At 36.4% G+C, this 25,721-nt stretch overlaps 1 protein-coding gene across 14 annotated transcripts in view; it reads left to right on the top strand.

The window, feature by feature from the left end:
- The window catches only part of LOC131438020 (dystrophin, isoforms A/C/F/G/H), a 1,278,256-nt gene that overhangs the window by 604,380 nt on the left and 648,155 nt on the right, over window positions 1-25,721 (top strand). For 2 of the 14 annotated variants that reach the window (XM_058607789.1, XM_058607788.1), the window contains exon 2: window positions 15,710-16,874. The exons of 11 other annotated variants lie outside the window; for them this stretch is intronic. In XM_058607789.1, the coding sequence (XP_058463772.1) occupies window positions 15,719-16,874 (1,156 nt within the window). In that variant the 5' untranslated portion in view covers window positions 15,710-15,718. Of the gene's footprint in view, window positions 1-15,709; window positions 16,875-25,721 lie in introns of those variants that run through there. One more of the 14 variants, XM_058607786.1, reaches the window with a different exon arrangement.

The following is a 25,721-nucleotide window of genomic DNA, read 5'->3' as shown; positions in this document are numbered from 1 at the left end:
TCAAAATTTGCTATTGGTGAAACTAATGGACGCATTTGGGTCTGAACTAAGTCTTAAAAGGGTTAAATATTAAATTGAAACTCCAATTGTTTTTATGAAATAATAAAGAAATTTCATGTATGGAAGGTCATGACAAGCAAGTATGTCGCAAACTGGGACATGGGATAGTTTACTTTGGGTACGCAAGGAATTTATAAGTTGGATTCTGACATCACGATACTCCACGCATGTCTAAACGACATGATCTATATCCCGATAACCTTCGCCACAAGCACAATGATTAATCTAGACTAGTCCAATTCAAAGACGATGTGCGTCTAACGTGTAGTGATGGGACATGAAGCTGGACATCACACGAATGAAATCCCTATTCACATCCAGTCCCTTGAACTGCTTTGTCGATATTTTAGGAATAATTGAGTGCATCCACGAACCCAGATCACCTTTATTCCAAGAAGTTTGCCAGCTGGCAAGTGTTCTTTGGCGAGACGCGCTATAGTATTCGTTGATCACGATCGGTCACTCATTAATTTCGCCCTCAATTGGCGAAATATCTACTCCTTCATTGTCTGGAATGGAGCAATGAGCTAAGACCCAGACTAGAGTGATTTGATAATTATTATTCAACATGTTCAGGCGCTGTTTTATTTTTAGAAGCAAAACGTCAGTTCTTGCCAGTCATATTTGCACTCGGACTATCTGTGAAGAGGGAATAATGGTTTGGAGATAATGTGACGATTACACTCAAACTATAATGAACTGCTGCTATCTCTGCTATTTAAATAGATGCAGGCTCTTAAAACCTAAATGAGGTCGAAACATCATTGTTGAATATACTAAACCCTGTCACCTCTTCAATTCGTGATCCGTCCGTGTAAAACATTTTCTCAGAGATGAACAGCCCAAACAGACAAGTTGTCTAAGGTATCTTGCAATATTTTTCGTAGATCAACAGATTTCTGTCCAGTAACTGAAAATACGCCACCATCTGCCAATTATGTTGGTGTGTGGGGTTATTAGACATCTATCAAAGTCATTCACGTAAAATTTATTTAGGAGTGGACTGAGGCATGAGCCTTGCGGGAGACCCATGTAGTCAATTCTGAGTGTTGCCAAATCGCCATGTGTAAAATGCATGCGCTTCTATGACAAAAGGTTGTGCAAATTATTATTTATGACTGCCGGAAGGCCATGTTGGTGAAGCTTGTCATGCGAAAGCAATGATTCGTCCCTTTATTTCTACGGAAGCCAAACTGAGTATTTGTCAACAAGACGTTCGTCTCAACCCAAGTGTCGAGACGTCGAATAATATTTTATTTTGTTCGAACAATTTTCTGATGCAGGACAAGATGGCAATGGGTCTGTAGCAGTTGTGATTGGAAGCTGGTTTCCCGGCTTTTCAATGGATAGATTTTTACCCAATTTGAATTTTATTCCTTTCGTAGGAACAAACTTCTGGGCAAACTATCCTAGCAAAGTCAAGTATCCATCGGTTTGATTACTCCTAACCTTCGTTTCCCACGTTATGATTCCTCATTCACCTGGCCGTGTTCCAAAGAGTGTTCATTGGGGTTTCTTTTGAAAAACCTTCGACAAAATGTCTCCAATTGCTACGAGGAAGTCTATTCTTAAAGTAGGAGGAGATCTTCCATTGAATGAAATACTAGAGATACTACTTTATTATTTAACTAGTCAATAGTTTGTAAATCAGGAAGTATTTTCCAGGCGCAATCTATTTGAGCTGAAGTCGAGTAAAGAGATAAATCTAACGTATCTGGACATGTAGGAGGTCTTGAGAACCGTGTCCTGCTACCCATACTTAATACTGTCAAGTTAAAATTGTTGCAATATTATGTATTAAAGATGATCTGTTATCATTGTGAACGGAGCCCCACAAAATTCCGTGCGAATTGAAATCCCCTAGATTCAATCGTGGAACAGAAAGGACTTCAACCATTTCTACACATACCTACTATATAAATGTCTTTTCCTTCAATTTGTATTTGACAACCAGCAACTTCTATACTAGCAGTCGAAGGAATGTTTAATCTATACAAAAATAGTATTTCTTAATTCCTAATACTATTCCATACGAAAAGTCTCAATCAAGACGTATTATGGTATAATGGTTTTGCTATACACGTTTAAGTTGAAAACATTCGATTCAATTGGCAGTTACATTATATAAATCCTGTCACAGATCACTGAGCTATGAGCTTTAAAAATACGAGCAAGGCAAACGCGCCTTATGGATTATCTCCTTTGATACTCGTTTATACCAAACATTTCATTAAAGTTTAATTTTGAATTATTTGAGATTATGTAACACAACTGATAATTTTATCATGAATATATATATATATATATATATATATATATATATATATATATATATATATATATATATATATATATATATATATATATATATATATATATATATATATATATATATATATATATATATATATATATATATATATATATATATATATATATATATATATATATATATATATATATATATATATATATATATATATATATATATTTATATATATTTATTTATCATTGTAATATCCATCGGATACGAAATCTACCTGGATATGGGTGGAGAAAAACCCATTTGAGTTGAACATAAAATATGTCATTCTCAAATGGGCGCAAAAACCACCATCTTTAAAAAAACAACACATAATAATTATCACAATACATCTAAAACTAATAGTCACATAACATTATTAAAAACAAAATACACATAATATAATTAAAAACAAAAACTAAGAAAAAATATCAAAACACAGAAGATCGTTTAACTTTACTTGCGAAGCGACTAGATGATTCACCAAACTCAAAAAGATCTTCTACAGCAGTGAATGATCGAGTGGCAGCGGTTATCGGTTCATTACATCCAAAACTAGTTCTATGAAATCTTTGCTGAAGTAGAGTGACATTCCGCAGGGTTCTGTTCGATACTCGAAAATTAATTTTGGATCGCAATTCCGGTGCATCGATTTCTCCGTTGATCAGTTTTGCAACAAATACTGCCTGTTGTATTTTACGGCGACGTAACAGCGATTCGATTCCGATTAGTTGACATCTATCCGAATATGGTGGAAGATTCGAGGGATCTATCCACGGTAAATTCCGTAATGCTAACCGAACAAACCGCTTTTGAACTCGTTCAATTCGCATGCACCACGAGAGCTGATACGGTAACCAAATTGATGAAGCGTTCTCAAGAATAGGTCTTACGAGTGAGCAGTATAATGTCTTCAAGCAATGAGGATCTTTAAAATCCTTTGCGATTTTTGAAATAAATCCCAACTGACGTGAAGCTTTTGAAATGATCAGTGATCGATGTGAATCAAAGGTCAGTTTTTCATCCAACAATATTCCTAAATCGGTCAACTGGTTAACTCTAGTCAGAACAGAGTTACCAATATTGTAATTAAATTTCACAGGATTCAAAGTACGGTGGAACGTAATCACCTGACATTTTGCCACGTTAATGATTTACTTGTTTATGTGACACCAATCTACGAACAATTCTAGTAGATATTGTAACCGCTGGCAATCCTCTACGGTACCAAATTACTGCCTTGAGGAATTCCTGAATTGTTCGTAAATTCAGATGATATGCTGTTATCCAACTTCACTCGCAATACTCTACCAGTCAGATAAGATCTTAACCAGGACACGAGCTGCGCAGAGAAGCCGAGACTATATAATTTACAAAGAAGTATTTCGTGGTCAATTTTGTCAAATGCTGCTTTTAGATCAGTGTAGACAAAGTCCATTTGAGTTTTTCCTCCATTCTAGCGATACACTTAGACGTGAATGTTAACAGATTCGTCGAAACTGATCTTCCTGGTATAAATCCATGCTGATCAAATGAAACGTAATTCCTCACTCGATCTAATATGGCATCACTTACAATCATTTCAAAAAATTTTGATGAGGCAGAGAGACTGGTAATCCCATGGTAATTAGCAACATTTCGCCGATCGCCATCTTTAAATATGGGACAAATGTACGATTGCTTCCATATGCACGGGAATTTTGCCTGCTCAAAAGATCGACTAAAAATTGTACACAATGGTTTAGCCAATGCACCAATACATCGATTTAAAACAACAGCGGGTAAACCGTCTGGCCCGGGAGAGTATGAGCATTTCAACTTTTTTGCAGCGCGTGAAACCATCTCAGAGGTAACGATGAAAGTATTCAAACTAATTAGGTCAGCAGGAACATCAGTAACAGCAATTTCCGTCTCTTCATTTGAAGTCAGATTACTATAAAACACAGAAGCGAAATGCCTGGCAAACAATTCACAAAATTCAGAAAGCCATCCTCCAACCGGCATCATTGGATCGACCCAGGCATCTTTACGGTCGGGCCGTGGACGGGTATCGAAAACGTCGGTTTCGGGAGAACTTTCATCGTCGGTGAACTCTCTGTCGGTGTAGGCTAGATCCATCACTGGGGACTAGTCGAGTGAGCACAGCCGAAATGGATAAAGAGAGAAACACAGGAGTTCATTTTCTCCCAAACGAAGAAGTGCATGAGCACAGCCTCCCCCGAAGTATTGAGCTTAGCTTAGTTTTGGGGGGATCGAGGCAAGATGTCCAAGGTGTTTTAGTGGGTAAGGTTCAGCCAGTCTCACTCGCTGGTTCACAATAGCGGTAGCTTGACAACTACCGAGCGCGTGAGCTGAGAAAGTGCATAAGGTATTTCACCTTGTAAAAAAAACACACACATACACTTTCCGATCTCTTCGAGCTAAGTCAAATAGTATTCAACACTATGGGTCTCTCGGAAGTTGTTTTTTCCACGAATTCTTTTACCTTTCTATAGAAAAGGTAAAAAGCAACGCGTTCTGTGGGTTATGTCACGTATACCATCATATTCCCGGAATAAGAAGTTTGATCTTCGAACTTGGTAAATGACCCAACAGTAACTTTAAACCTAGCGTATGTTTGTTGATATCGGTCAAGCCATCTCTGAGAAAATTGAGCGCAAAAAAAGGGTAAAACACATACATACACAAACACACATCATATCATCAGAAGACAAACTACAAAACTTGGATTTTAAATAAACTAGTTCTCGAGTTCGTTAGAAATACTCATGACTTTCACATAAACCTGCTTTAACCCACCTAGTGGTGTAATGATGCCTTTCCCATAGATATACAAGGTGAGATGAAAAAACTGCAACCAACTTCAGACTGCTGTCATTTCTAAACCGCTCGTCCCACAGCTGTCAGATTTATTCTAGTGACAGCTCATTATATTATTTACAAGCGCACAAAAGCATTTTGGTGGGAATTTTTCAGAAAAAAAGTTATTTGTGATGGAATTCAAGTGTGATAGTGTGATTGCTTTGCATTTGGCTGGAAAACCACAAGTGGCTATCGTTAGAGCCCTCCAGCATTTAAAAGTGAATAAATCTTTTGTGTCTCGTACCATCGCTCGTTACCGTGATACTGGTAGCGTAGCCCGACGTCAAGGAAGTGGACGAAAAAAAACAGCAACATCGGCAGAAATGGTTCGAAAAGTGAAGAAGCGAATTGAACGAAATCCGCGTCGCAGTGGCCGAAAAATGGCTCGTGAGCTGAACATATCGCAATATGCCATTCGGCAAATATTGAAAAATGAGCTTGGACTAAAGCCATTGAAGTTCCAAAAAGTGCAAGATCTTACTGATGCGCAAAAAAAAGTTAGACTCGAAAAAGCTAAAGAGTTGCTTCGCTTGGCCGAAAGTGGTGAACTGCCGAATTTGGTTTTCTCCGATGAGAAACCATTCGTTATCCAGCAGTTTGTAAACAAACAAAATGATCGTGTTTACTTGCCAGAGAGGTCAGCTGAAAATTTGCAACTTCGGTTGGCCACCAGAACTCAAAAGCCGGCCATGGTGATGGTGTGGGCCGCCATAACAGCCGATGGTCGCTCGCCGCTCGTATTCATCGACCGTGGGGTCAAAATAAATGCGCAAATCTATCGCGAAAATATTTTGGAGGGAGTTCTGAAGCCCTGGGCACGCAAACATTTCGGCCGCAGACCTTGGACATTCCAACAGGACTCAGCACCATCGCACTCAGCACGCGCCACCCAAGAATGGTTAAGAAATGAGGTTCCTCGCTTCATTTCCACCGCACAATGGCCACCAAAATCTCCGGATGCCAATCCGTTGGACTATTGTGCCTGGGGTATTTTGGAAAGCAAGGTTGGCACTAAAAAATACCAAAGTGTCGATCATCTCAAGCAAGCGCTTCGCCGAGAATGGGACAAAATACCGCAGAGCCACTTTCGGGCAGCGTGTGATGGTTTCATTGGCCGTTTGAAGGCCATAGTTCGTGCCAAAGGTGGCCAATTCGAACAAATCTAAACCGATTCTCAAATTTGATGTTATTTCCGACATTTTTTGCTTTCATTCAATAAAATTTAAAAAAAAAATGAAAAAATTATGGCGTTTTACTTTGTTGCAGTTTTTTCATCTCACCTTGTATATATATATATATATATATATATATATATATATATATATATATATATATATATATATATATATATATATATATATATATATATATATATATATATATATATATATATATATATATATATATATATATATATATATATATATATATATATATATCTCTATATATGGGAAAGGCATCATTACACCACTAGGTGGATTAAAGCAGGTTTATGTGAAAGTCATCAGTATTTCTAACGAACTCGAGAACTAGTTTATTTAAAATCCAAGTTTTGTAGTTTTGAAAGCATTTCTAACAAATTATCTAGATTTTCTTATATAAAATAAACAATATATCTTGAAATCATTTTTCTAACACATTTATCGCTACAATTTTAATGAACACACTTATTAATTATTCTTCATGACTACGTATTCTATATCGCAATCTTTCATCGATCACAACAAAGACTGTCGCAGGAAGTAATAACAAGACGAGCAAATTGGGAAACTTGGGACAAATTCAATTATGATTATGTTAAAGCAAAATTGAAGTTAAAAACATATAATGCGTACGGCAACTACTCCAGTAGTCATATCATATACGTAAATCATTTGTTGGAGACTGGGCGCATTTGCTTCGAGTTTTCGCGTCACTATCACAGCAATATTGAAAAAATTTCGACCATTTTTATCTTTCTCTATAGAAAGGTAATAAAATTGCTGAAAACCCGACTTTCGAACAGAGCCTCGGTTATGTATGTGTATGTATGAATTCAAACGATCATCTCAGAGATGGCTGAACCGATTTTAATCAACTTTCTCTCGTTTGCAAGATACTATTGGGACATTGATCAATTTTGTAGCTCGAATTCCTGTGTCTTCTGATGATATGATGTGTGTTTGTGTATGTATGTATGTGTTTTACCCTTTTTTGCGCTCAATTTTCTCAGAGATGGCTTGACCGATATCAACAAACCTACGCTAGGTTAAAAGTTACTGTTGGGTCATTTACCAAGTTCGAAGATCAAACTTCTTATTCCGGGAATATGATGGTATACGTGACATAACCCACAGAACACGTTGCTTTTTGCCTTTTCTATAGAAAGGTAAAAGAATTCGTGGAAAAAACAACTTCCGAGAGACCCATAGTGTTGAATACTTTTTGACTTAGCTCGAAGAGATCGGAAAGTGTATGTGTGTGTTTTTTTTACAAGGTGTGATTTTTTTTACAAGGTGTATACGTGACATAACCCACAGAACGCGTTGCTTTTTACCTTTTCTATAGAAAGGTAAAAGAATTCGTGGAAAAAACAACTTCCGAGAGACCCATAGTGTTGAATACTATTTGACTTAGCTCGAAGAGATCGGAAAGTGTATGTGTGTGTTTTTTTTACAAGGTGAAATACCTTATGCACTTTCTCAGCTCACGCGCTCGGTAGTAGTCAAGCTACCGCTATTGTGAACCAGCGAGTGAGACTGGCTGAACCTTACCCACTAAAACACCTTGGACATCTTGCCTCGATCCCCCCAAAACTAAGCTAAGCTCAATACTTCGGGGGAGGCTGTGCTCATGCACTTCTTCGTTTGGGAGAAAATGAACTCCTGTGTTTCTCTCTTTATCCATTTCGGCTGTGCTCACTCGACTAGTCCCCAGTGATGGATCTAGCCTACACCGACAGAGAGTTCACCGACGATGAAAGTTCTCCCGAAACCGACGTTTTCGATACCCGTCCACGGCCCGACCGTAAGGATGCCTGGGTCGATCCAATGATGCCGGTTGGAGGATGGCTTTCTGAATTTTGTGAATTGTTTGCCAGGCATTTCGCTTCTGTGTTTTATAGTAATCTGACTTCAAATGAAGAGACGGAAATTGCTGTTACTGATGTTCCTGCTGACCTAATTAGTTTGAATACTTTCATCGTTACCTCTGAGATGGTTTCACGCGCTGCAAAAAAGTTGAAATGCTCATACTCTCCCGGGCCAGACGGTTTACCCGCTGTTGTTTTAAATCGATGTATTGGTGCATTGGCTAAACCATTGTGTACAATTTTTAGTCGATCTTTTGAGCAGGCAAAATTCCCGTGCATATGGAAGCAATCGTACATTTGTCCCATATTTAAAGATGGCGATCGGCGAAATGTTGCTAATTACCATGGGATTACCAGTCTCTCTGCCTCATCAAAATTTTTTGAAATGATTGTAATTGATGCCATATTAGATCGAGTGAGGAATTACGTTTCATTTGATCAGCATGGATTTATACCAGGAAGATAAGTTTCGACGAATCTGTTAACATTCACGTCTAAGTGTATCGCTAGAATGGAGGAAAAAACTCAAATGGACGTTGTCTACACTGATCTGAAAGCAGCATTTGTTATCATCTGCATAACATCTGAATTTACGAACAATTCAGGAATTCCTCAAGGCAGTAATTTGGTACCGTAGAGGATTGCCAGCGGTTACAATATCTACTAGAATTGTTCGTAGATTGGTGTCACAGAAACAAGTAAATCATTAACGTGGCAAAATGTCAGGTGATTACGTTCCACCGTATTTTGAATCCTGTGAAATTTAATTACAGTATTGGTAACTCAGTTCTGACTAGAGTTAACCAGTTGAGCGATTTAAGAATATTGTTGGATGAAAAACTGACCTTTGATTCACATCGATCACTGATCATTTCAAAAGCTTCACGTCAGTTGGGATTTATTTCAAAAATCGCAATGGATTTTAAAGATCCTCATTGCTTGAAGGCATTATACTGCTCACTCGTAAGACCTATTCTTGAGAACGCTTCATCAATTTGGTTACCGTATCAGCTCTCGTGGTGCATGCGAATTGAACGAGTTCAAAAGCGGTTTGTTCGGTTAGCATTACGGAATTTACCGTGGATAGATCCCTCGAATCTTCCACCATATTCGGATAGATGTCAACTAATCGGAATCGAATCGCTGTTACGTCGCCGTAAAATACAACAGGCAGTATTTGTTGCAAAACTGATCAACGGAGAAATCGATGCACCGGAATTGCGATCCAAAATTAATTTTCGAGTATCGAACAGAACCCTGCGGAATGTCACTCTACTTCAGCAAAGATTTCATAGAACTAGTTTTGGATGTAATGAACCGATAACCGCTGCCACTCGATCATTCACTGCTGTAGAAGATCTTTTTGAGTTTGGTGAATCATCTAGTCGCTTCGCAAGTAAAGTTAAACGATCTTCTGTGTTTTGATATTTTTTCTTAGTTTTTGTTTTTAATTATATTATGTGTATTTTGTTTTTAATAATGTTATGTGATTATTAGTTTTAGATGTATTGTGATAATTATTATGTGTTGTTTTTTTTAAAGATGGTGGTTTTTGCGCCCGTTTGAGAATGACATATTTTATGTTCAACTCAAATGGGTTTTGCTCCACCCATATCCAGGTAGATTTCGTATCCGATGGATATTACAATGACAAATAAATATATATAAATAAAGAAATAAATAAATAAATATATATATATATATATATATATATATATATATATATATATATATATATATATATATATATATATATATATATATATATATATATATTTATATATATATATATATATATATATATATATATATATATATATATATATATATATATATATATATATATATATATATATATATATATATATATATATATATATATATATATATATATATATATATATATATATATATAATATATTTATATATATATATATATATATATATATATATTTGTTTATTTTATAGTTCATCTGACAATGTATTTCTTAATGAATACAAAATTTTTATGTAAAAAGTTAAACTTAAAGTACATTATTACGGTAGACAACACGAAAACGATCAAGTAATCTAAGATAAAAAAAACATTAGACGACACGTTGAAATTAAAATATTCGGCAAATTCATTGAATCGTAGGCAAACGGATCTGAATGGTTCATTTTGACCATATAGTGTGTTACGAGTTTCCAATAGCAGAAAAGGTCGTTGTCGAAGAGAGGCCTCTCAGGAGTATACAAATTTAGTCGCTCGAGTAAAGCAGGGGCAGTCTACACTACCCAAAAGCAGTTTCGCAGCAAATGATGCTTGAGCATATGCTCTTCTCAATTCCAAAGGTTCAAGATTTAGTAAACGGCAACGGTCCTCGTATTGACGGTAGCTGCGTTGGATCAGACCAAGGTAAAAAACCGCAATGCGTATCTCACGAATTTTCGTTGAATTGTCTCAATCCTGGTAATCCAATTAGAGTGATACGTTCACCATACAATCGCATTAGATTTGAGCAATGACCGAACCAGCGAGCAATATAGGGATCTCAAACATAACGGTACTCGGACGAAATCTTAAAGATGAAGCCCCAGTTGTCGGTTTGCTTTACGAATGATGTTGTTCATAGTGTAACTTGAAAGTAACTTCACGATCCCAGAATTACGCCAAGATCTTTAATGTGCTCTGTTCGGGGTGAGGGAGTCCTGAGATTTTTGTAATGGAAAAGCAACTGAAGCTTTTTTACGGTGGAAGGAAATAATCCTGCATTTTTCGGACGCTTAAGTCCAAAAGGTTTCTAGAGCACCAATTTTGGAATACATTCAGCATTTTTTGTAATTCGATGCAGTCCGAAAGGCACTTGATGATTTGAAATTTTTTTGTATCGTCTGCGTAAAATAATCGACAATCCAGTGGCAAAAGCAGAGACACATCGTTTATGTAGATCGAGAACAGCAGCGGGCCGAGTATGCTACCTTGTGGAACTCCAGAAAGGTTCGAAAAACTCATCCGACATAGCTGAGCCAATTAAAACTCGCACACAGCGTTGCGATAAATAGGATCTGAACCAACAAACTGCACGAGTAGAAACGCCAAGTAACTCCAATTTCTTAGAAGGATTCCATGATCTATCCGGTCGAATGCCGCCTTAAGATCGATGTAAGCCGCATCAATCTGCAACCCACAGTCCAAATTCCGTAAACAGTTTGAAGTGAACTGCATGAGATTTGTCGAAACCGACCGTTTTGGAAAGAAGCCATGTTGTTGAGAATCTATATAATTTTTGCAACACGAAAACAAAAATGTCGTTCACGATGATTTCAAACAGCTTGGAGCAAGCACACAATGATGTTATTCCTCGATAGTTAGCAACATTACGCTTGTTGTCTTTTTTGTGGACCGAAACATATGGGATGACTTCCAACGCAGGGGAAACTCACTTCGCTGAACCGAGAGATTAAATAGTATTGCTAACGGAGGGATTAGGGCTTCAGAACAACGTTTTAACACACATGATGGGATTCCATCCGGACCGACAGCAAACGATAACTTTAATCGAAGTAAGGCAGCTGTAACGATGTCATCTGTGATGTGAGGTATGTCGAAATTAAACACGTCACGTGGCATACCAACTGTGGATTCTTCTATCTGTCTCGATGTGGCGCAATGATCGTGGAAAACATGTTTGAAGTGTTGCGCAAACAAAATGCATTTCTCATTATCATTGCTGGCTGTTTCCTGTTCTAAGAACATAGAGCGCGGTAAGCTGGTTTCGTTTGGTTTCGAGATAACAAACGACCAAAAACGTTTTGGATTTCGGCGAAGGTTCTCCTCGGTTCGTCTTACATATCGAGTATAGAGAAAGCGATTGTAGTGGCGGTACCTATTACTGTGAAAATTTAGCTGGCGTTTAAAGTAAGCAGAACGGAAGTTGCAGTATTTTCGAAGGGCAGCAGATCGAGCACGCTTGAATGCACGTAACCGACTATTAGACCAAGGTGGCTTCTGTGTAGGTCGTTTAGGGGGAATAGAACAATTGTTTAGACACAGCTATCAAGACACCACCTCCGCGAGTTTTATGACTGTTAGCCGGGGACCGATCGGTACGAAAAACGGTATACTGATGTCCGAAAAGTTGAGTAAAGATAATTTGATCAGGTTTCTGTCAGAACGATGACGTCATGTACTGCTTCCAGGTCTCTGTCAGAACGATGACGTCATGTACTGCTTCCATTACAGACAAAAAGAATCCATCTATTTTTGTCCGTAATCCACGCACGTTTTGGTAAAAGATGCTGTTGCACTCAGACGATGAAGTAGAGCAGGGTGGATGGCTAAAATGCATTTGAGTATCAGGAACAGCAGGATTAGAACAAACAAAATACTCACCTGGAGTAGCAAGTCGAAAGTTCCCACTACCAATACCAGCCACAGGACCGGGACGATGACGATGTTGGATGTCAGCGGAGAGCACGACTGGGCCGGGTGGTAGGGGGACTTCCTCAATGCTTGTTACAGGGTGTCCCGGAGCGTGTGATGAGAATGGGTTGACTAAAACTTCTCTGAATTGGTGACTAAATGGATGCTAGGTGTAACTCAGAAGCACGCATTCTTCGTTGATCGACGAATTCGCGGAACAAAATTCCACTAGGCCAGGTAGATGCATCCAGTGATTTTTCTTTTAACGCAGGGTCAAGTCCAATTTTGAACGAGATGAATGACATTTTAGAGACATCTGCTTCTTTCGGAACCAGCCGTACCACATCAACAGCATCGGACACATCCAGACAACGAGAGATGATTTTTTGTATATCATCGGGAGTAACCAAGGACTGGAATCCCGATAAGTAAATCCAAAATTTCTGTGGCGCGGGTGGAGTAACGATGAACGGAACAGATAAATCACTCAAGTCGATAGACTTAGTTCCACGATCTGCGGTCACTTGCACAGGGCGACCGTTGTTTCCACGGCGCCGCTTCACTCCTAATTTTGGCCAATTATTACCGATAGAGGGATCAGAAGTCGAACGCTCAGACACTAAATGTTCGACTTGTTTGCTTAGCGATTGGACCAGATCAAATAGTTGACGAACCTGAACAGATAGATTGGCCGAATTGGAAGGTTGGAACTCCTGATTATCCAAAGTGTCTTTAATGTAAACAGAAACGCTGCGACCATTCAACTCAACTCTGCATTTTGAGCAAACAAAAATCGCTTTATTCTGAGTGAACAGATCCCTGTTCGAGCGATTGTTAAAACCGCAGCACTGTTGACTAAAGTGGAAGAAATCATCACAAAAGCCACAACGCACCGGCTCCAAATCGTTGGTTAGCAAGTGACACTCTCCGCACATTTTTTTTTCCATTTTTGCTTTGCACAGGTTTATTAGTGATAAAGTGCGGGAGCAGGCTGAGCAATAGGGCACAAAAAAAAAACAAGGAATGAAGTGTAAGATGTCGCGATACAAAGAAATTAGCCTTCACTATTAAGCACTCGTAGGGCACCAACCGAGTTCAACTCCATTCGAAAGCCGATCTTAATTAATTAGAGTCTCAAAACAGCTAACAATAATAACGAAAAAATTTGATTTTGCAGCCGAAAAAACGGTTAAAAATTATATATATATATATATATATATATATATATATATATATATATATATATATATATATATATATATATATATATATATATATATATATATATAATACCATGGTATTCGGTTAAAAATGTTTCTCTTCAATTTTTGAAAGAAACCAAGAAATTGTTTGTAAATTAACTCCTATAACATACAGAATGAAACAATGCTTTCCTCGCGTAGGTCATCCTTAAGACAACAAAAAGAGTTCACTACAATATGTACTTTCAGCACCGGAACCCGAGAACCGGTATAATCGAGGTCATTTCGTACGGTCTCCAACTAACATGACGTACAAATTCTGCTAGTTTTTATTCAACTTTTAAAGAGTTTATACGATTTTGCCATCGTACTCTAATCGATGATTTAATTTTTTTACGGTTTTTTTTGTCGGCTCAAGTAATGGTGTACAATATTTAACATACTTTATTTTATAACTTCGGAACCGGAAGTTGCATCTAGATGAACTGAATTGAATCAGGAATTTTGTTTGGCACGTCTAAATATGTGGAAATCGGACAAACCATCGCTGAGAAAAGTGAGTGAGATCCATTTTGGTATATATGACCACTATTTTCAATGCTTCCGGAACTTGAAACCGGGAACCAGGATAGCCGGAATCGGTTTGTTTAGTTTGCCTACTGATAATGGCTATCGATTTGTGTAGTTTTGAGTCCAGTTTAGAAAATTTTTCGCGGTTTTCGTTTCGCCGGTTTAAGTGACGGTGTGCAATAATATAACACACTTTACCCTATAACTCCGGAACCGGAAGTCGCATCCGGATGGAATCCAGTGGCACCGTGATACCTTTCATTTGAATCTAAGTTTATAAAAATTGGATGAGCGGCCTCTGAGAAAATTGATTGCACGTTTTCAGTTAATTTTGAACATTTCACCCCATAACTCCCGAACCGGAAGTCGGATCCAAATGAAATTCAATAGCAACCTATGAGACTACAAGGCCTTCAATTTAAATCTTAGTTGAAGAAAATCGGTTGAGGTGTATCTAAGAAAATCAAGTGCACTTTTTCTTCATTTTTTTACTCATTTTATCTCGTTGCTCCTGACCCGGAAGTCCAATTTGGGTAAAATTCAGTAGCACCCTATGGGACCAAGAGACTTTTCATTTGAATCTAAGTTTGTGAAAATCGGTCTTGCCATCTCCGAGAAAATCGAGTGCACATTTTTGTTAAATACACACGTGCATACACACACAAACAGACACACACAGAGACATTTGCTCAGTTCGTCGAGCTGAGTCGAATAGTATATGACATTCGGCCCTCCGGGCCTCGGTTAAAAAGTCGATTTTCACAGTGATTGTATAACCTTTCTATATGAGAAGGTAAAAAGTAAAAATGTTAAGATTTGTAACCTATGTTTCAAAGATACGACTAATTTGAGACTAGAACAAAGAGAAATGTGAAAGATGAATAATTCGGTAACCTCAAAATAAATAAATTAAATATCATATATGAGTGAAATAATAAATGTGAACTTCATAAAAACGTATTCCCCGTGGACAGGACCAGAATCATTTTCCAATACACTGGATGCTAAAGTAAAGTGGTTTATATGATCTAGTTGTCTCCGAGATGTTGTTTTCCGTGTCTCCAGAGTTGCTCAATGGATGAGCATTTTGCTGAGTTAAAGATGCTCTGCAGGCTCAAGTTCAGTCGTTTTCTGGAACTGTTTTGATTACATAAATTTAGCTACTTCATGTCGTTTCTTATCGGATTTAATATTATACCATAAACACATAATTACTTATGCTATTTTTATAACAACAGTGATTTGAAATGTCGCAAAAAAACATTACTGAAGTGTCTCCTGAATTGCTCAGAAACAGCCTAGAATTGACGGCACAAGCTACCCGAAAAGCCAAAAAAGTGGAAAAGTCTACCGTTCAACCTTTTGATGAAGTTAATGTTCCAGAGGTTCCGTCGCGAAATAATAATGCTGTCGAGGCTCCTGAGATACCTCCTAAGAATTCTAATCTCATCAAAATAGGAAGCAAAGTAGATTTTAATCACCAAGCATTACCAATACCACAGCGAAGCCGAGCTCTCTACAAAGCTCCTTCTGTACCTCAAAAATCAACTAGTTTGCAAAATTCACCTTTGTCTATGCCGAAGTTTAAGGATAAAGCAACACCTCAATTACCAAGCTCTTCGATAACTTCAACACAATCAATTAATGATAAAATCCTTAGCAAAAATTGTGACAGGACTGTAACAGCGACAAATCAGTTTCTAAATAAGGGTAACAGCAACAAATCAGTGTCTAAATTTGAAAAGCCAAAGGTATCGAAATCGTTAAAACCGTTGGAAGAGTACGGCTCAGAAGATGCTTTAAGAGGCATAGAGAGTGGATTGCGTAATGTTGAGCGAGCTATGCAGGAGCAAATGAATATTCGTTCTTTTGAGGCGGTTACAGCTCAAAACCTTCAATGTAAATTCAATATAGAATCCAGCAAAAGGGTAATGGGATCAGCAACATCGTTGAATGGAACACAAGATTTACGTGAATTAGAAAACTTGCGTCTTAAGAACAACCAGCAATACCAACAAAACACAAGACAAAATGGCTTGGATCGTAGCGTAGAACAGATACACATAGAGACTTTTCCTAAAGGTATGCGTCTAACAGAAACAAATTCGAATTCACATCCAGTTATGAACAACACTATCGTACCAAATATGATAGCAAATATGTCTTATCGATCATCAGAACACCATTTCCGTTCTCTTGATCGACATCTGCCATTAGAAGTGCAATATAGTAGGCAACGTTCGCAAGAAATGGAATTTATTCGACAGCAGTTGCTTCCAGTTATTGCGCGAAATAATGAAAGTGTCACTCTTAGTCGGCAGTGTGGTATATCTAAGGAAGATGTGATACTTAGACGTCGTTCTTCGCACGATGAGACACAGTATTCCCAACAAACTAACCAAGGTAAGCATGAAATATTTCGTACTATTCACATTTAGGGTTTATCCATTTTGTGCATAGGTCACATAACCGACTTCTATACTTTATGTTTCGTCTTCGACTCGTCAGTACATAACAGTATATGTTGAACTGTTATGTAACCTAGCAGTTCAACATAAACCGCTAGGCATCACCTGAATCGGCCAGTTTAAGTCGAAGCTCGTTTACGTTCGGAACGACAGTAAAGACGTTGCACTTCGGTGCAAATAAAAAAAGTATTCTGTAAGTAGCGGAAACTTTATGTCTGCCTAGCGGTTTATGTTGAACTGCTAGGTTATGTACTGACGAGTCGAAGACAAAACATAAAGTATAGATTTCGTAGATTTTTTTTTATTTGCTAGTAAATATGTCGTTGTGGTAATTTTTACTTCTTGTTGCAGTTTCTTGTGACCAACTATGCCTTTAGTATTACTATTTTTTACATATACATGAAAAAGATGTTTTCAATTGTTGGCTTCGCGTAATGTTGTTCGTTATCCCTCAGAAACCCCGAAATATGAATGAGCAGCGTGGTGAATACTCGCAGATGATATCGCGATTGACATTATTATGGGTGTTGCATATCACATCACGACACATTTTTGGGAGCTACATTTATATCACGCTTAAATTTTTGTTTTACTCTTGGTTTAAAGGGGGGTAGGGTATAAACGATGAAAAAATCAACATTTTTGCAAATTTTTTCCAGAATTATCGTTTAACAAAATAAATTCAAATAATTTGCATGATAAAAAGCATCATTCGAACAACATTTTGCAATTTTTTCGTTGAAAAATATTGAGAAATAAGTCGGTGAGGATGTATTTTTGAGAACACTTCTTGAAAATCATGATTTGCGGTGTCCACTGTATCTCAGCGCAGACTAATCAGAATTGAACAAACGATCGCATACCATAATTAGAGTAGAAGTTTTTCTAGACCCCAACGTTTCTGTTTGTTTTTTTTTAATTTTTTTTAATTTTTGGTGGTTGTTCAAAGTGAAAACCACTATTTCTCGCGAAAAAATCCGCCATTTATAGCTGTTAAACCTCCCCAAAGTAACAAATAACGAAAAGGAAAACGTTGGGGTCTGGTTTTTTATATGTAGAAAGTGTGTGCAAAATTTGAAAAAAAATGGTGCTGTAGTTTTTGAATGACAATGGACACGAACTTTCAAAACGTGCTTTCGAGGAAAACGCGTTTAAAGGTTTATGTCTATAAAATCAATGGAAACAATTAATTACTCCAGGGAGCCCGTAGGGTCTAACATTTAAAAAAAATCATTTTTTTCTTTTATAATTTATCATAACGAAACATTTCAAGAATGTTTTATCAAGGTTTGAAGCGAATCGAAGTAGAAATCTAGGGCCTATGCACCGAGCTCTTGCTTCTTCGTAGAATGAGATAGCCATAGATAAAAGTCCATAACTTTCAGAGTTTCGTTCCAATAGGCTTGAAAATTTCACAGAAAATTCTTGAAATGTTCTACTACAAGAAAATATAAAGAAAATAATAAATGATTTTTCAAAAGTGCTAGACCCTTACCCAATTGAAAAATGATGAAGTTACAACTAAAACAATTTACCAATATTTGTAAAACATGAAGGTTAGGATAAGAAAAAGAATATTGAATCACCAGAATATGTATCTACGGATGAAAAAAATAAATTTGCTCTCATCCACCTTTCATCTAGAAGCAGCCGTTCTCGGAATATTTAGACGTGAAAATCAAAGATTTATCGTTGATTAACGTCGTAATTTTGAACATATGAACACAGTCTTTCTAAATCAAACGTACACTTCTATTTGCCATACTGTCAGTTATTTAAAAAAAATTGTATGTATTATTAGTGGTAGTAGGATCGTAGCACCTGGCCATCCAATGGTCCTTAGAATCGATTACGAAATCTTTTGAAACAGAAAGCCAATTACTGCAACGGAAAATAGTAATCTGGCATTGCATTTTATATACTACCTTCATCAAAAAGTTCCCGGAATCACCATCATGTAGCGCTCTCAGTCACCCGATTAGAAGTTTTATTTGTTTAGGTTGCCACATCTGTGATTGATATTTTGTCAAATTTTCAGATTGATACCTGGACATTTGTAAAAGCTACGCTGTATTGAGTACATCTGCGCTTGTGCGTGTCCTCGATTTTGTACAATTAAAAAAATGGAATTGAATTTATAACAACGAGCTTGCATTAATTTTGCGTTTAAAATGGTTTGAATAACCATAACGAAAACTGAATATAAAAAATGTATCGAAGATTGAATCAAGCGCTGGCATAAGTGTGTTCCAGTCAATGGGGAATACTTTAAAGGAGATAATATCGAATTTGATAAATAATCTTGTATATTTATTTTCTGAATAAATTCCCGGAGCTTTTTCATCAAGTTAGTATTTTTTGTAGTTTTTGATCATTTTAATTACATCATTGCTAAATTTCCCTCAGGGCCCGAGGTAGACCGCCTGAGGTTCTTGTTCATGAAGTGTTGACGAGTTCGACAGTTCTTATATGCTTATCATCGAATCAGGGTCATATCGCCAAAAGCCGTTTCGCCGAAAACCATTTCGCCGAATTCTTCAATAGTATTCATATAGTGATTAAAATTGATTTGAAATAGGGACAACTGAAAAATGATAATGTTTATTCCCGTTTTGCTAAGCTACAATCGTACTTTTTATTTTTAATAAATATTTATTGAAATTTGAGTTAGAATTAAATTATTAAGATTAAAGGTGTTCAGCCACAAGTGGTGACTTTTCAGACATGATTTGGTTATTACTATGAAGATATCATTTACTTCCGCAATAATGTGATTTTCGTGTGGGGAAAATTGTAAACCTACTTGTATTGTGTAATAAGGAAAAGGAACTTATATACTAACTTACTAACTAATACAGAGAGCGAATTGATTCAATTGAAGGTCGCAACGATTGTTGGCGGAATTTGGTTATAATATTATGTTACATTATATCTTATGGTCCTATATTTGTGAGTCTGTGTAACTCATTTGTACTAAACCAGAGAGGACGCTTCAAAATCATTTTCAGAATTTTATTCTGAATTCTTTGAAGTGTTTCCTTCCTGGTGGAACAACAACTTGATCGAATTGATGCTGCATAAAGCATGGCTTTTCTGAAAATTTGTTTATAATATAATAATTTGTTTTTTAGACAGAGTTTAGAATTCCTGTTTATAAGAGGATATAAACATTTAATACATTTATTACACTTTGCCTGGATTCCTTCAATGTAATCCTTGAAAGTGAATTTTTTATCATACGTTAAACCTAAGTATTTTGCTTGATCAGACCATATCAATTCCAAGCCATTCAATTTAGGAATGTGATTATTGTTTGGTTTAAGAAAAGAAGCTCTTGGCTTATGAGAATAGATAATTAATTGCGTTTTTGCTGTATTTGTTTTTTTTTTTAAATATCTATGTATTAGAATATGAGTTAAAATTAAATTATTAAGATTTTACTTGGGTGTTCAGCCACAAGTGGTGAATTTTCAGCAATAATATATACATGATTTGGTTATTACCATGAGAACATCATTTGCTTCTGAATTCTGAGATTTTTGTGTAGGTAAAATTCTAAATCTACTTGTATAGTGTAATGGGGAAAAGGAACTTATATACAAACTTACTAACTAATACAGAAAGCCAATCGATTCAATTGAAGATTGCATCGATTTTTGTCGGAATTTGCTTATAATATTATGTGACATTACATTTAATGGTTCTATATTTGTGAGTCTGTGTAACTCATTTGTACTAAACCAGGGAGGATGCTTTAAAATCATTTTCAGAATTTTATTCTGAATCCTTTGAAGCGTTTTCTTCCTGGTGGAACAACAACTTGACCAAATTGGGGGTGATAGTGTTTGTGTTTGGGTAGTGGACGCGAAACTGCTAGCACCCTCCGAAAACTCAGTTTATCAGGTGAAAACAGTGCGTTGTGATATCATAGCAATGTTCTTCCTGTGTTCAAGGGTGGTTTTTGCCCTATATTAGTGTAATTCTTTCATCAAAGTTGATTCTATTAACAGTATTTTTGGTGATAAGAATACCGAAAACCGGCCATCTAATGGCCACCGTCTCTATGTTTTAGTTGATAGTGTGATTAAAAATTATTCATTAGTGGTAGTGCACTTTGCACTACCAGCTGATGTCTGTGCGCGAAATGTGTTATCGATCACTCACCGGCAGCATCTATCGCACACTGCCAGTATACAGATTTGATATAAATCTCCAACACGATGGTAAGTGACCTTATCCGTGTATTGCATGTTAACACATGGAATTTTTTTTTGTTTTTCTTATTTCCTTCATTACACACTGGATAAGTTCGTTCGACTATTGTGGTGTGATTACAATATCAGTTGATATGCATACAGCATCTGTGTGGCTTATCTCGTCGCCAGGATTTGCTGTTTTTTATATACAATTATATCTTCTGTGTTGATGGTACATCACAGAGCAAAAGTTTTGGGGCATATGTGCGCAAGTTCGGTATCATTTGTCTGCTGGTTGTTCTTGTGTAGTACCATTCTTCCTCACACAATACTATCAATACTAGTACCATCTAGCGTTAACTGCTAGCATACAGGTTTGGAATAAAGCCTTAGCCTATTGATGAGAAATCTTCCCATTTCTCTCATTACACGATTTTACTAGCAAAACTAGTTGCTTCCAAATGGATTCGTCTGTTACATAGTTTACCAATACACTGATTCTACATTAGGGTAGTTTTTCACTACAACCGTAAAGAACATTAGTAGTGAAATTTAATACTATTAAAGATTATATCAGGAATTTATCCCAAATCGCTGTATATCTCTCTTTTACTTTGAACCGCCATAGCGAGTAGTTGGTAATCCAAGCTATTTTTTCTAAAAATTACCATTCCGTACCATCTGAAGATTTCTTTTTAATTTAAGATGGTAACGAAATCAGTCCTGGCCTTTGGAAATTCCGGCGCTACATCGCCTGCAAGTCGGAAACCCGAAAACTGCGAGTCTGACTCTCGGAGTGATCGGATCACGGCACCTGGCGATGCTAGTTCTGTAAATCCTTCAGGAAAACGTATGCCTAAGTCTCCAGCCATTCCGGGGAAATCCGAATGCGAAGAAGACAAAAGGCAAAAGTTTCAAACGGAATCAAAACAAAAGACTCCGTAAGAAACCATCTGGTCGTACAAAACCTCATTCCGAGGAAAATAAACCCAGTTCAACAGAGCGTTTTCAGGTTCGTATGTTAAATGGATTGTTTACAACGGATCTGAAGGACAATCTGATGAGGATTTTAAATAATTTCCTCTTTACTACGCCTCCTACGTCTTTCATTCCGAGCTTCAATGGGTGCGGACTCAGGTTCGGGGTTGTCTGGTTTCATCCGGACAACGAGGACAGCTCGACCTGGCTCAGACAGAGGCTCGAAATGATAAACGAACAGGCGGGCGAAAATAGGTTCGTGATAGAACCTTTTTTTTTAATAACTATTTATTGGAATATGAGTTAAAATTAAATTATTAAGATTTAAATTGGGTGTTCAGCCACAAGTGGTGACTTTTCAGCCCTATTATATAGGGTAACGGCTCCCTATTTCATCTGAGCTCCTATTTCCATCTCATCCCTTCACCTCATTACTTTGAACATGAATAATATTCTACAACCTACCTGAACCAAACTGTGAAATGTTTTAAAATGATTATAAAAGCTATTGTCACATTTTCCTATTGAAAGAAATGGTTTTAAGTTCTTCGTTTATTGTTTTTTTTCATTTAAAATAAACTCACTTTTCAATTTAGGACACATTTTCGTCTCAAGATTTACAGTTCGTCAAGTTTCTGATTATCTACTAATCGATTCGTCTCAAAACAGGATCATATTTTCGCACAATTACACTACCATTGAATGCTGGATGACTTCATAATTAGTAATGTTCACTTGCCACTTATTTAATTAACGATTTAAAACTTCAAAAACTACCCGACAAACAATAAAAGTCTTTAAAAATATGAGATGAAAGTTTTTCACTTTTTTTTTAAATAACTATTTATTGGAATATGAGTTAAAATTAAATTATTAAGATTTAAATTGGGTGTTCAGCCACAAGTGGTGACTTTTCAGCCCTGTTATATATATGATTTGGTTATTACCATGAGGAAATTATTTGCTTCCGCAATTCTGAGATTTTTGTGTAGGGAAAATTCTAAACCTACTTGTATTGTGTAATGGGGAAAAGGAACTTATATACTAACTTACTAACTAATACAGAGAGCGAATCGATTCAATTGAAGATTGCATCGATTTCTGTCGGAATTTGCTTATAATATTATGTGATATTACATCTAATGGTTCTATATTTGTGAGTCTGTGTAACTCTTTTGTACTAAACCAGGGAGGACGCTTCAAAATCATTTTCAGAATTTTATTCTGAATCCTTTGAAACGTTTTCTTCCTGGTGGAACAACAGCTTGACCAAATTGGTACCGCATAAAGCATGGATGGTCTGAAAATTTGTTTATAAATTAACAATTTGTTTTTTAGACAGAGCTTTGAATTTCTGTTTATAAGCGGATGTAAACATTTAATATATTTATTACACTTTGCCTGGATTCCTTCAATGTGATCCTTGAAAGTGAGTTTTTTGTCATACGTTAAACCTAAGTATTTAGCTTGATCAGACCATGTCAATTCCAAGCCATTCAATTTTAGAATGTGATTATTGTTTGGTTTAAGAAAAGAAGCTCTTGGCTTATGAGGAAAGATAATTAATTGCGTTTTTGCTGCATTTGGTTTAATTTTCCATTTTGACAGATAATCACTGAAAATATTTAAACTTCTTTGTAGACGACTGCAGATCACTCTTAGATTTCTACCTGTGGCTAACAGACTTGTGTCGTCACAGAATAGCGATTTCTGACAACCAACGGGTAGATTGGAAGATCAGAAGTGAAAATATTATACAAGATTGGAGCTACACTCGAACCCTGCGGAACACCGGCTCGTACGGGTAGCAATTCAGATTTATAATTCTGATAGCTAACCTGAAGAGTACGATCAGTTAAATAATTTTGAATCATTTTGATCAAATAAATAGGAAACTGGAAATCAGACATTTTTGCTATTAAACCTTTGTGCCAAACACTGTCGAATGCTTTTTATATGTCTAGAAGAGCAACTCCAGTGGATAACCCAGAAGATTTATTTGCTTTTATCATGTTCGTTACTCTGACAAGTTGATGAGTAGTTGAATGTTCATGACGAAAACCAAACTGCTCTGGTAAAAAAATTGAATTCTCATTTATATGAGTCATCATTCTCAACAAGATAATTTTTTCAAAAAGTTTACTGATAGAAGAAAGTAAGCTAATTGGTCGATAACTTGATGTTTCTGCTGGGTTTTTATCAGGTTTGAGGATAGGAATTACTTTAGCGTTTTTCCATCCTTTTGGGAAGTAAGCTAATGAAAAACACTTGTTGAAAATTTTAACCAGGAGTCTCAAGGCAACATCGGGAAGATTTTTAATAAGAATATTAAAAATTCCATCATTACCAGGAGCCTTCATGTTTTTGAGTTTCCTAATAATTGATTTTATTTCATCAAAATTCGTCTCAATAATGTCATCGTGTGATAACACTTGGGTTGAAATATGATCATATTTCAGTGAGACTTCATTTTCAATAGGACTTTCAACGTTCAAATTAAAATTGTGGACACTCTCGAACTGCTGAGCAAGTTTTTGAGCTTTTTCACCATTTGTAAGAAGTATTTGATTTCCTTCCTTGAGAGCAGGAATTGGTTTCTGAGGTTTCTTAAGAACCTTAGAAAGCTTCCAGAAAGGTTTAGAATATGGTTTAATTTGTTCAACTTCTTTAGCGAAATTTTCATTTCGCAAAAGAGTAAATCTATGTTTAATTTCTTTTTGTAAATCCTTAACTATGTTTTTCATAGCAGGATCATGAGAACGTTGATATTGTCGGCGACGAACATTCTTCAACCGAATGTTTATGTTGAACTGCTAGGTTATGTACTGACGAGTCGAAGACAAAACATAAAGTATAGATTTCGTAGATTTTTTTTTATTTGCTAGTAAATATGTCGTTGTGGTAATTTTTACTTCTTGTTGCAGTTTCTTGTGACCAACTATGCCTTTAGTATTACTATTTTTTACATATACATGAAAAAGATGTTTTCAATTGTTGGCTTCGCGTAATGTTGTTCGTTATCCCTCAGAAACCCCGAAATATGAATGAGCAGCGTGGTGAATACTCGCAGATGATATCGCGATTGACATTATTATGGGTGTTGCATATCACATCACGACACATTTTTGGGAGCTACATTTATATCACGCTTAAATTTTTGTTTTACTCTTGGTTTAAAGGGGGGTAGGGTATAAACGATGAAAAAATCAACATTTTTGCAAATTTTTTCCAGAATTATCGTTTAACAAAATAAATTCAAATAATTTGCATGATAAAAAGCATCATTCGAACAACATTTTGCAATTTTTTCGTTGAAAAATATTGAGAAATAAGTCGGTGAGGATGTATTTTTGAGAACACTTCTTGAAAATCATGATTTGCGGTGTCCACTGTATCTCAGCGCAGACTAATCAGAATTGAACAAACGATCGCATACCATAATTAGAGTAGAAGTTTTTCTAGACCCCAACGTTTCCGTTTGTTTTTTTTTTAATTTTTTTTAATTTTTGGTGGTTGTTCAAAGTGAAAACCACTCTTTCTCGCGAAAAAATCCGCCATTTATAGCTGTTAAACCTCCCCAAAGTAACAAATAACGAAAAGGAAAACGT

Source organism: Malaya genurostris, chromosome 3 (genome assembly GCF_030247185.1).
Source record: "Malaya genurostris strain Urasoe2022 chromosome 3, Malgen_1.1, whole genome shotgun sequence".
In the NCBI taxonomy this organism is placed as follows: Eukaryota; Metazoa; Arthropoda; class Insecta; order Diptera; family Culicidae; genus Malaya; species Malaya genurostris.
Note: the sequence above shows the minus strand (reverse complement) of the source record. Positions and strands in the feature narration are given on the sequence as shown.